This window comes from Glandiceps talaboti, chromosome 9, assembly GCF_964340395.1.
Source record: "Glandiceps talaboti chromosome 9, keGlaTala1.1, whole genome shotgun sequence".
Classification (NCBI taxonomy): domain Eukaryota; kingdom Metazoa; phylum Hemichordata; class Enteropneusta; family Spengelidae; genus Glandiceps; species Glandiceps talaboti.
In genome coordinates this window covers 21,154,076-21,167,543 of record NC_135557.1, presented here as the reverse complement: position 1 = coordinate 21,167,543, position 13,468 = coordinate 21,154,076, and the positions used below count along the sequence as shown (strand labels likewise).

Below are 13,468 nucleotides of genomic sequence, written 5' to 3'. Positions count from 1 at the left end.
ATATATATATATATATATATATATATATATATATATATATATATATATATATCGCACGAAGTGTTGTTGTATGGAATGTTTTGAAATTACTCTGTGGCATGCTGTAATTTCACTATATGAAGTCAAATCAAATATGTTCTGCCAATAATAAGTGGTAGTTCACGAGTACAACATGTTTAGCTATGGCAAGGTTATTAAGTACACAGTGTGTAGATTTATTGCCGCAAATTTAGGTGGCCTGCTACTACACGAGAAAATTTAACTCACGAGATTGGTCACTAGCAGTGCTGTCAGCTTGTCCGTCTTTCCCAAACTTGGTTGCACCAGTCCTACATTTCAAATGAAATGGTGATATTTTCAGTGGCAACATTCGACTCAATGCTAGTACGGAGATCTGTGTTACGGCACGCTCAGACCACTATGAGATTTACGTCTATTTACTTTTCCATGTCATTTATTTTCTATATTTTTGTTCCAGAAGTGAGCGCCTTCTTCCTACATATACAATCTGAGTAAAATCTGATATAATACGATGCCATTCCTTTTTTCTTTCTTTTTTTACCACTAATCTATTTCCTTTGTACGCTGTCACTTATTTTAGGTTGTTTTCCAAGAGCGAGTGCCTTTTTCCGATGAAGAACTTGGATTTGGACTCGTGGCAGGGGGGGGGGGGGTGACAAGTGGTGATGAGAATATTATTGATGATACCGTCGCTTTCAGCTCAAACCGGCTCATATCACAATCACTTGGACAGGCAATAAATCGTGATATTACCCTTGCTATCATCAATAATATCGTAGGCAAATGGTCAAAGCTACAGTTATTTTCAAGTAATATCTCTGTGTGTGAGTTTATATCTATGTGTTTGTATGCATATATCTAGATTGTGAGTGGATCTTCAAATCTTGTGAGGACACCAATCACTAAGTTGAAACAAGAAAATACATTATACAATTATTTATTTGATATTTCATGGACTGTATCAGTGGAACCTAACCCTAATTTTTATTCTGATTATGTACAATAAAATTCATACTTAATTCTTACATAACATTAAATATTGTGGGAAAATATCACAGATACAGAAATTATTACTAAGTTATTCTTCAAAATTGGATTTGAGTTGGGACTGTGCTTAAAAGTACTAGTGTCAAATCATTTGTCTGTTGGTATTATTCACATGGTGACCTACGTATAGGAAAAGTCATGGCCAGATTAACTAAAAGATAATATTCTTTTAAAAAAATACTAGTATAGCGTGATTTATTGCAAGATCAAGTTACTTTTGAAGTATGACATGTACTGAATACCACCAGGCTCCAGCACGAGACTTAATTATTATATTTTCATTGTTCATATTGGTCTTCGTCGTGAGGGATACATACGTGGAAATAGACCGGTATACCGCCCTCTATAATTTTATGTTGATCATTGTACATTTTGCGATGGAATTACTCTTATTCACTATATGTTGGAATAATTTTACAGCTTCGTCGGTGATGGCGCTATTTTATGGTGACATCATTACGGAAATATGTTCGTTTGATGTCGTATTGGCAACCAGTCGTGAGGAAGACGTACGGCATTCTCAAACAATAACCTCGAGGAAAGTGAACTGTCCTAAGACAGGTAGGGTGCTGACATGCTCTAACATATATATACATAGCCTTATATTTGTTAATCATAGACATTTCCGTCAGATATCATTATACCTTATGTCCACGTATATACAGTGAGGGGTTGACCGATACACAATGTGAATTATTAACAACAGAGGCCTACTAGACAATAACTATACTCAGTGTGGTATGTATTATTCAACCGACCTCTGTCCCTCTATGAATACATGTACACATCAAGAGGGCATCAAAACGTCATGGTGCGAGCTAAAAGGTGAACGACTTTAACGGTCGTAAAATCCCGAGTAATTTGTCGAATCCTCCTGACATATTGGTTGGTACCCGTATAAACTGCTTAAAGTGCGTAGGCCTCAATGGAAACAAATGTCTGGGCTGGTGAAAAGAATTCGGAGGTATTACGTGTTCCCCTTACAAATCAGTGCTATTCTAATATAAAGGGTTTCTCATAATTCAAGACACACGTACATGTGTTACAAGAGGTCAACAAACTATTCTAATAGTATTCTAAACTGGTCACTATAGCAGACAAACAAGTTTCATTTTAGCCTCGATTTCGTTGACAGTGGTAATATATATCGTACATCATAGGCAGAACACACTAAAGGTTGAAACCTTGCCCGCAATAAAGGTCACGCTATGGGTTAGGCACGTGTCTGGGCAGTCTGAGAAGTGTTTAAAACGTGTTCCCAACCATCAACCCCCTCACCTGGCAGGAGGCAACTCCCCTACATGAATTTACGTATATGTGCAGCCCTTTGAGGTACTTTTTCTAGCCCCTTGGGTATAAAATGGCGGGTTTTTTCGAGCTGAAGAATTTCGTTTGCTTGATCCGTCATGAAATTCAATCATGTGAAATTACTATGTTGGGTTCAGACATGATTCTTGTCGTGCTTTCATTTCTTATATTATATACGATTGGTCTAAAATGTTGCCCATTGTGACAGTCCTTTACCAAATCATAACTGTGCCTTTAATTGTCCCCAAAATGTTGCCCCCCCCCCCCCCTCCTGAGGAAAAAAACCCCTTAGTATAGCATGAATATTATAATTTGCGATGTACCATTTCCTCTATAAGTAACTAATACAAATGTATTTTGGTCTAAGATTTGTAATGGTCTAAAACAAGGTATTGGTTTTCGTGTCGAAATGGGTCGAAGTCTAAAATGAGGTCTTGTTTGAGTTTGCAGTATTTGCCGCACACCCCTACTAGAGTTGTCCATTCGTACCGCCACGCCGGTGGCTTGCAATACAAGACATCCTAGGCTATGCACATCAGTTTGTGAAGTAACGGTGAAAACCTTGCCCTCAGTACAAGAGAGTGTCTGATACCATTTAAGTAGGTATTGTTGTGTTCTGCATGGATATGTGTTACATACAATCTAATAAACAGTTTCTGAAAATACTAGTATTATAAGTAATTAGGAACTTTCAACACCAATGGCATCGCATTAATATACTGCAGCAAGTGCATCAATGGTTTATTCAAATTAACTATCCAGATTGACGTTTGTATTTTTTCAGGTACAACATTGGCGTATATCTAATAGTGGTCCACAAATGGCTTCTGCAAATATTGGCAAAGAAATTGATGACCAGTTTCTACAATGTCCTATATGTATTGACCGCTTCTATCATCCTAAGACGCTCCCAAAGTGCGGACACACAGTCTGTGAAACATGTCTGGAAGGAATAGTTTCAAGAAATTATGGTAGACTGAAATGTCCGATCTGTAGAGTTGATAATTCGTCGTCCATTCGTGGAAACAGTGTAGCTACACTGCCTGATAGTTTTCTTCTCAACTCCCTAATCGAATATGTTGATCACAAAACAAAACAGGAAAATGAAGCCTACGGAGGTGACCCGTGTGGTATTTGTAGCAGATCGGCCACAGTTTACTGCACAATATGTGACCAACTCCAGTGTGATGACTGCAGAGAGAGGCACTTGAAGATTACGGTTACGAAGGACCATACTATCGTGTCTATTGAAGAGTATAATTCAACACCAGTGAAACTTCTGCGGCCAGCCAATTGCACAACGCACAATGGAAACCAAGTCCAGATGTTCTGTGAAACGTGTTCTGTTCCTGTATGCATCGAATGTATTATTACCAGTCATCAAGGTGACCATCACAAGCACATCACGCTGAAGACTGCAGCTGAAAAGAAGCGAGCCAAACTAGTTGCCCTAACTGAAAAAGTCAACGGAAAAATACCAGCGTTCAAAACAGCAAGGGACAAGTTGAGAAAAACTCTCGAAGAAAGAACAGCTGAAAGGACCAAACTCTACAAACAAGTAACAGCAAAAACATCATCTGTTATACAGGAAATGAGAAAAATCGAGCAGGCAAGGCTTCAACAAATCCAAGGTCACTATGCCCTTGAACTAGAGACCTTAGAAAGAAGTATCGACCACTTTGATGAACTAAGCGACAAGGCCGAGAAAATCACAAGGATGAGCAATGAAATGTTGTGGAGTAACATAGACGCCCTCGTCTTCTTTATGGAGAAGCAACATCTTTCCCAGCTTCAAGATATTTCATCTCAGACTACACATATTCCAATACAAAGTAGATCTAAATTAGAATTTCACGAAGGAAGTTTTAGCCTTAAGCCGTCAGATGTAATTGGAGAGCTGAGTATCGATGTTAAACAAGAAACTCCCATTTCTTCATCCTCCTTGTCAAATATTCAAATTAGCGAGACGCCAAGCCGATTTATTAGCGTTAACGTCATTAAAAAGTATGGTCGATTTCATGACAGCAAGCTGTTGAAAGAGCCAAGAGGTTTGTGTCTGCTCGATGACGAACAACACTTCTTGGTATCTGCCATGGGGAATAATGCTGTACTGAAATACTCAGTACGTGGACGATACAAATCTCTCGTTCATTTTGAGAAACCATTTGATGTAGCTGCCTTCAGGACACATTCATCAATTGAGGGTAACCTTCTCATCAGCAATGGCCAATTTCTTACAAGATGCAATGAAAATGGAGACACATACTTCTGTGAGGACCTTGAAGACACATCTCATCCTCTCGGCATAACTACAAGTGCAGATCAAACTAAAGTGTATTGCGTGGTTGCCAAATCATCTAACGAAGTGTCAGAAGATTCACCTCTACCACACGTGCAGGTGCCTTCCACAAGTTCTCCGGGAACCACACATCAGACATCAATAATGTTCTGGGATGTTAGCGCCATCAAGGAAAGGCAGCACCTTACTTTTGGGGGAGATTGCAGATTCGTTGCTGTTAATAGTCGAAATCAAATCATCACTACGGATAGCAGGAGTGGAACTGTAAAAGTGATCAGTAGCGAAACAAAACAGTGTCTCTTTTCATTTGGATCACAATGCAAAAATAGTGAGGGTAACCTTGTCTCTCCTCTTGGTGTGGCCACAGATCCCGGAGACAACATCTATGTATGTAGCAAAGGCAGAGTACTGATGTATTCTTCTAGAGGTAGTTTTCTCTGTCGCGTTGACAAAGACACTGATAAGCTTTATCATCCGTTTGCTATCTGTATTACCAAGAGACGACCTTGCACAATGATCGTTACCTCAGAAGATGAGGATGGAAACGGAAGAATTGTCATTTACAAAGAAATTTAATTTCAGTTGGTTGAGATGTTTGGATAATGACTGAAAATTTGAGGCGGGGTTAACAAGATAAAGACATACATTTAAATTCCAGTAATTCCTCAAATCTATATTAATTTGTAAACACGATTTGTAATATTATAAGATAATCATCATAACCTTTTCTCCTGTGAGCTCAAGGCGCTCACAATAGGGATCTTGCAAAACCTCCATGTTGAATGTTGCATCATGGAAAATGTCATAATAAATACTACTCAAATAGTATTGTGAACAATAATGTTACATTGTTTTTAACCTTAACTAATCAATTCATAGTCACCCTGACCATTATGGGGGTTTATTTTATTGGTAGCTCCAGATTAGATATTGCGATAACCACAGGTAAGCCCATAGTCCTTTGCGTCTGAGCATGCTCAGTCTGGATTGCAAGTTCCCTATTTGTACTTTAATATACAGTGAAACCAAATATATCTCTACTGTATGTATGAACCTAATATTATGCATTATTGTCAAGCACCGAGGACCTACTTCAGAAATAGGTCAACAACTGTACTTGTACCATAAAATAATCTTAACCAGTGATTGACAGGAGCTTAACTTTATCAGTAGCCAATAAGGAACTGGCCATATCTTTCGCCAACGAAGGATATGCCATTGAAGTTTGAGCAGGCCGTAACCTTTATTTACACCATTAGTATGTTATTCAACTTTGACCACAATTTACTGTAACAGTATGCAGTTCAGTGTATCAAGATATGTAAGATGGGAGTAGAATCTGGCCAGTTTTATATGATTGTAGATCGTCAACATGAACTGAACTTGTTGTTTTCACATGTGAAATATTCAATGATAGTTGCATAACATGAAAAATAAAACCCGTTGATGATATTATACAGGAACCCATTTGCGTATATGTTAGTTCATTGAACTTGACAATGTGTTGATTCGAACGAATTTGATAGCTTGTGATGTGCATCATGTGCTAACTAAGCGAAAACCATTGCTTTATTTCGTCTTCACGCGCGCGGGTGGAATTTCCCCGACATGAAACCATAATCTTTCTCATACTTGAACAGTACAAAACGTCATCGCTCTATTGCGAACTATCTTCACTGTATTGTCGAAAATGAAAATGAAAATACATAGACAACGACTACTTCTTGATACTTCTTCCTAACTTAATGTAATCTATATACTGTAAATACACTCAGTTCACAGTGGCGTATTTCAAATTGCAGAATATTGTATTTCTGATTGATCATACTGTTGTATTTTTACACTTTATTTCGGTAACCATGGAAATATTAATTAATGGTTGCTATGACATTTTACGTGGGTTCAAAATTAATGACGTATTTTTTATTGAAGTAATACTACTATAGTGTCTAAGATGTGACGTAATAATGTCAAAGACTAATGATTTGATGTAAAAGAGAGTAGTAAGATTTTACGATTTTTCAAAAGTGTGTCAACTTTACGGATAATAATAGAGAGTTTCGGCTACACGTTCAACGTGTACGCGCACGTGTGACGTAGGAAATTTTGTGCTACGCCGCAATTTTGACCTACTTCTCTGCGTACTGACAAGTTTCGCGGGCGTTTCGAACGTGGCGACAGCTGTTTACACGCAAGTAAACAACGTGAAATTTCTTTTAATTTTTTTTGTAAAATCATCACTAATATGATAAAAAAATTTGATGCTTTTAGTAAGGTTGACCCTTCACGACATAATACACCTCAGTAATTTTGTTTTCCTTGATAAAATATTTAAAATGCAGCCTTGAATCTGTGGCTGCCTTCACGTAACTGATTTTGCACAGAAATCATGATGTATGATGATTATGACTGTCGCTGCAATCGTCAAGATACTACAGGGTGATTTTATTGTGAACATACGAGATTATTCAAGTAAATATATCTGCTTAATTATTTATCTTGTCATAATGTCAAGCCATACGGTTATTGTCATTGCGCTATTTATGCCATATAACCAAAACATTAATGTACAACAGCGCATCCACGTAAACGGCTAACCGAAGTAAAGGTCACAGCTAGCTGGTACGCGAACGTGAACGTGAGTTCGCTTACACATTGAACGTGTAGCCGAAACTCTCTAAGATATGGTGAAATTGCGAACGATGTAGGTAAATGACCTTGCCCAATTTTGAGTAAAAAATACTCTCATTTCATCAACATTATGTTATAATTATAGGATGAAGCTGTAAAATATCGCGCGAATGTTCCGTCTTGTCAGTGATTTTCCCATAATACACACAGGAATATCGCACAGGAGAGAACAAGTAGCGATGCATGTGGTAGGTAACAGAAGCTGTAAATGCATGGCTGTCACTAACATGTTAACTTCTGAGTATTATTTATTTATTGCGAATTACTGCAACCGCATTTTCGCAAACCAGAGCTGTTATTTCTTCTGTGACACTGGGCGGTGCCGTAAAAGAGGGCGTGGTTCACGACGATGCTGCAGCCGTTGTGTGAAATCAGTATATATATGATATTGCTGACACGTGGTCTTCGAACAACCCATGGTTAGAAGTGAAAGTAGAATGTGTCTAATAATTGACGTGTATAACATTAGATTATACAGGCATTGTGACTACAATAATAACTTCATGACAAAGCTACAGTTTATTTAAATAACATTAATATTATGCAAATTTTCAGTCAATGTGTTTTCCGAGATTACCATATTTAATTTCGTGTTATAATGATGTCAGTACTCAACTGATAAACCAAGTCCGGGAATCACCTAGAAATTACGTTTATAGAAGTACGTCAACATACCCAGAAAAAACGCGTCATATTTATCTATAAATTCTGCTGTAGAGATGAGTCATTGCTAGATTTAAAGACACATAAGCTGTAACTGGATTATTCTATTTAAGATTCAGCAACCGACAATATATTCACTTAAAATTGTTTAAATATCAATAATTAGATAATTGTACATGCTAATTAGAGTTCAATTGTATCCATGAATTGTACATTAAGAGGTTGACATTGTAATCACACTGAGTTGCTGATTTTTGGGTGCGGACCCAACAATCTATCTCATTGGATTTATTTTACCATATTATGTGTACAGCTATATATATTTACGAATAGGTGAATTAAATTCAGTTCAGGGTGTACAGTATTATGAGTAAGTCTATCCAACAATAGAGTTTCAAAAATCGTTTCAGTTGCAGCAAGTGAAGCGTTAATGTGTGTGGTGTTTTGATAGCTTTAATGTGTGTGGTGTTTTAATGGCGAAACAGGATCATAATAAACTGAAACAACTAAAGTGGAGTGATAGGTCAGCTGGTATGACTACACACGGGGGTTCATTGCCTTGGCCTTACAAATTGGCATAGTTATCAACACTTCTGTAACAACGCGCTAGATGGTTTGAACTTTGGCATTACACGCAGTCATCGTGTTCTCTGTGGAATCTTGACTGCCTTTATAGTAGCAAGTTATGATAAATTACCAGTGCCATTTACGACTAACCCTGTGTGTGGACTACTAGATATGCATTTCCGCTTCATTACAATGTATTTCAATAAATTGAAAACAATGGCTTTTATTATCAACTGTGAACGGAGAATTTGCTATTGTTTTAATAGCACTGCAAGTTAACAAGGTTGAAAGTAAAAGCCATTGTAAACGGAAGTGCTATTGTTTTGTTAGGTTTAACACTGCAAAGCAACAAGACGAAGAAACAGTGGGTCTATTTTTAGAAAAATGTCAGTATGCAGATTGAGGTCACAGTGGTCTGAGATGCCATGCCAGGCATTACTGTGGTATAACATAACGATAACAACACAGAACAGCGCATGTGCAGTGAGATACGTGTGGAAACTGGGGTCGCAAACGTCATACATACACACTCCTGCGTTCGTTACACCAACATTCATGTTAAAACCCGGCGTATTTTTTACGTCCACAATAACAAATAACACAAATTAAGAATCGTCAATATTGCCAAGATTCGCTAAAATAACAAAGGGTGTCTGTAATTAAGAAATCTAAACGTAACAAGTTGAACCAATACATGAATCCAGAAAACAAGACAAGGTCCCTGTGAACTATTGCCTGTATGTTGGGTGACCGTAAGAGCTGGTATCGTGTGTCGTTATCCGTACAGTAGCTGTGCCTTGGAACAGTGCCAACGTCATCAGGTAGGTTTTATTTTTTTGTTTACATTTTCTTTTCTATCATTCCGAATCTTTCATAGGAGAATATTGAGCTATAGTGAAAGCATTGTATTTAGTTAGACTTCGCCAGGGTCCATACTCTGGAGCAATCGTTTTGTTGTTCTCTTTTGTATACTGGAGTAAAAAAACAAACAAACAAACAAACCGACCGACAAAGTGTAAGGAGTAAAGTACAAAAAGAATATGTCACTTTTTACGTTGAAATACTGTAAAATCTTGAAGGCGAACACTTATGACATGTTTGATTGCTAAGAGGCATTGAACGTTTATTTACTTTCATTTCATTTCATTCTGAAAACAGTGAAAATTCTTAGAATAGTTGCTTACCTTGCATCGTTTTCGTTTTTACTTTATGACTATACGAGAACGATTCTACGCACTGGCTTTATATGTTACGATTCTTTATATGATACGTGATATTAATATAAGAAATAATAATTAATTTCATTTGAAGGCCTTTATGAAATAAATTGCATTGCTATATTTCTAATTCTCCATTATCCAGATATATTATATAAGCGGAAATAATACCCGAGTTTTTAAATACAGACGAGACAAAGAGGGAACAGATTCAAGTCACATCACACCGTTAAAATTAACATGTATAATTGCCGCCAAAGTTTTCATTTTCTATTTGTGTGTCTTCACTCATTTCCGTTTTGGTGAGTTATTATCCTTTGTTATAACTAATTAAATATGCAAAAAATTGATTAGGTATCATATTATCTAGATTATTTATTTATGTATTTTTTTATTTTAGATCTTTTTAAAAACCAAATATGCAAACCAGTTTAGTCCAAGTACCATGAACGACTTTGAAGAACTCCATCCATTCGAAGATTTCAAATGTTCCATTTGTCTGGACGAGCTTCGACAACCGAAGACCTTACCGAAGTGCTTACACGAGTTCTGCAGAGAATGTTTGTCACAAGTCATCTTGTCTAATCGAGGTCAGTTAAAATGTCCACTGTGCAGAACGGACAACACGTCGTGTATCGGCGACCGAGGCATTGATGGACTACCCAATCGCAGTAGCTGGTCAAGTGATCCTACATGTTTAGACAATCTTCCAGGCTCTAGCGACATTGACTATTCTCGACAAACCAATTCACATGATGTGTTACCTTACCAAACCTTCATGGATGACTATGAACGTCAGGAGACAGCTCAAGATACAGATACAGATTCCAACAATCTGACTCAAGAGGGCGCAATCACATTGGCACATGATGTGAACGACAACGTAATTTACACATCGACATCACGAAGACAAAATCGTGGCCACGTTGGCTCTACAGAAATGGAATACACGTGCCCAAAATGTGAGCGTGCATTTAACGACGTTTCCAGACTTAATGAGCACGTTTTGTCATGTCGGGACTCGGTCGCAAACTTTTGTGCGGACGATATGCTGAAAGTAATATAGACAAGCCATGTATTGATTTGTTGATTAATTGACGATCCGTCCATGAATTAATATGCATATCTGTCAATTATGCAAATATATTATTGATCTTGCCAAAGACTTTTATATGTCATACCTGTTACTTTTAGTAAGGTACATATATTTTGAAATTTTTCATTTATTTATTTATTTATTTACTACGAAAATCATAAAGCCTGAAACAAAACGTCGCCTGGCTCGACAAAAATCTCACTAACATCCCTACAGTTTCTTGTCTGGCTAGGCAAATATGTCTTTGATGTAAATCTTCTCGTCTGACTTGACAAAAAGCTAATTAATATTTCCACATGTTATCGTCTGACACGACAAGAACTGAATTACAATTGTTACATTTTAGTCAATTGACTGTTTCAAACATATCAAGGAACAAGCCAACCTTAGGTTTACCACAGGTGTTTACATTTGGCGATGATCTCTTGAGATAATGGTAAAGAAAGTGTAACAATATTGGTAAAGATGTTTGTTAGGCCAGACGATTGACGAACCTCTGTTGGTAATTGTTTTGTCTAGCCAGACGATAAAATGTAGCAATGTTAGTGAGGTTTTTGTCAAGCCAGGCGGCGGTTTGTTTCAGGGTTTCTGATTTTCGTTGTATCATACCCAACCCGTATTTTTTGTGAAATTCGCTACTGTTGGTGGATCGTTTATGTTGTGGTAGTAGTGGTGGTAGTAGTAGTAATAGTAGTAGTAGTAGTAGTAGTAATAGTAGTAGTAAAAGTAGTAGTAGTTGTTGTTGTTGTTGTATTTTATTTATTAACGTGTCCTATGTGGACTTAAAGTATACATTTGTTTATATGATCTGATACAATTGTTATTAAAACTTGCCACATCCAGCCCCTTGGGCTTATAAGACACAAATCCAATTTGTTGCAAAATAAATGATGTAGTAGTAGTAGTAGTAGTAGTAGTAGTAGTAGTAGTAGTAGTAGTAGTAGTAGTAGTAGTAGTGGTGGTGGTGGTGGTAGTAGTAGTAGTAGTAGTTTATTTATTTATTTATTATTGTGGATTGCAACTCAAGGAGCTACCCAGCCCAATGAACTTATAAGTCACCAACAAATACACATTATAGTTACAGTAGGTTGAGAGCACAAAAAAATAAAAAACTACAGATATAAACTGGCAAAACAATCAATTTAAACATACAATAGCTCTTTTCGTTTACACAATGCCTTTCCTATGAATTTTGCGAGTGGTGTTACTGGTCCTGAGAAAAAGTAATTTAGTTTTTCTTCCTGTGTCATGGCCTACATATTATTAAGAATTGAGATGAGATATTAATATTGTTGTCAAGTATGGTATTGAACACGTACATTCAAGAAAAATGTAAAGTGGAAGTGATTGTCGCCTAGTAGCGACGTTAGGGGAAACGCCTTACGTTTCTCCATTTTTTGAATAAATTATATGTGCGAATAATGAATATCAAAATGAGCTTATGTAATCTATACATTGCATTTGGTAGTCAATATTGTCTGCATAGCAATGACTTGAGTAGATGTTGAATCACCAATACTACATACCAATACATGTAGCAACTCGAAAAATTCCTACACTTAGCTTTTATCAAAATCTCTTTAGTATGACTAGCTAGTCAACACTTTTGGCATGCCGATGTTTTATGTATATTGTGAATATTATTTAATGTACAGAGACGGCTTAGTTTGAAGTGATATGTGTATATAAGGTTGCAGCTAATTGTAACCTACGGAATGTTGAAATAAAACTTATTATTGAATGTCATTATTATTGTCTTATGTACGGTATATGTATGTATGTATGTATGTATGTATGTATGTATGTATGTATGTATGTATGTATGTATGTATGTATGTAAAAAATATATAATGCTGCTAGGACTGTAGTACAAAGAAATGCATAAGGAACTAATAAACCAGTCCGTATATATAGCTGTTAAATCCGACGTTTCGAATAAATATTCTTTTCCAAAGGACAAATTGGCGAGACACAGAAATGCAAGGTCAAAACCCGAACATTTCTAAATAACAAATTTTCTTATGTATGTATGTATGTATGTATGTATGTATGTATGTATGTATGTATGTATGTATGTATGTATGTGTGTATGTGTGTGTGTGTGTGCGCGCGTGCGTATGTATGTATGTATGTATATATGTGTGTGTGCATGTATGTATGTATGTATGTATGTATGTATGTGTGTGTGTGTGTGTGTATGTATGTATGTATGTATGTATGTATGTATGTATGTATGTATGTGGGTAGGTAGGTATGTATGTAGCTAAGTAAGTATGTATACAGGTAGGTATGTGAGCGCAAACTTTATATCAGCTCACAGCTACTCGATTAGAGCCGCTTTTATTCGCCATAATTCACTATCGACGAATCAAAACATTTGCATATCGATAAGTTTCAACAGTTGGTGTAAAGTCCGGATTCCAGTACGTGGTTTATGCTTAGCACAGGCCATCAGCATTTGGCGTCCGTAACAACCGTGTTTTATTTGTTGGTGTCGACGTTAACTTTACCTGTTAACTTCCTTATTTGGGCAAATTGTCATCAAATAACAGTTTCAGC

The 13,468-nt window shown here is 36.8% G+C and overlaps 2 protein-coding genes across 2 annotated transcripts; both read left to right on the top strand.

The window, feature by feature from the left end:
* Nucleotides 1-1,535: 1,535 nt before the first annotated feature.
* Nucleotides 1,536-5,251, top strand: LOC144439953 (uncharacterized). The gene is made up of 2 exons (XM_078129185.1): nt 1,536-1,629; nt 3,161-5,251. Exon 2 carries the CDS (start codon nt 3,197-3,199, stop codon nt 5,249-5,251), a length of 2,055 nt encoding a protein of 684 aa, XP_077985311.1. The 5' UTR covers nt 1,536-1,629; nt 3,161-3,196.
* A 3,915-nt stretch (nt 5,252-9,166) lies between these two features.
* LOC144439952 (uncharacterized) lies at nt 9,167-10,879 on the top strand. Its single transcript, XM_078129184.1, has 2 exons — nt 9,167-9,417; nt 10,214-10,879. Exon 2 carries the CDS (start codon nt 10,259-10,261, stop codon nt 10,877-10,879), a length of 621 nt encoding a protein of 206 aa, XP_077985310.1. The 5' UTR covers nt 9,167-9,417; nt 10,214-10,258.
* The last annotated feature ends 2,589 nt before the right edge of the window (nt 10,880-13,468 follow it).

Coding starts and splice junctions, on each gene's coding strand:
- LOC144439953 (XM_078129185.1), top strand. CDS start 3,197: ATGGCTTCTGCAAATATTGGCAAAGAAATTGATGACCAGTTTCTACAA.
- LOC144439952 (XM_078129184.1), top strand. CDS start 10,259: ATGAACGACTTTGAAGAACTCCATCCATTCGAAGATTTCAAATGTTCC.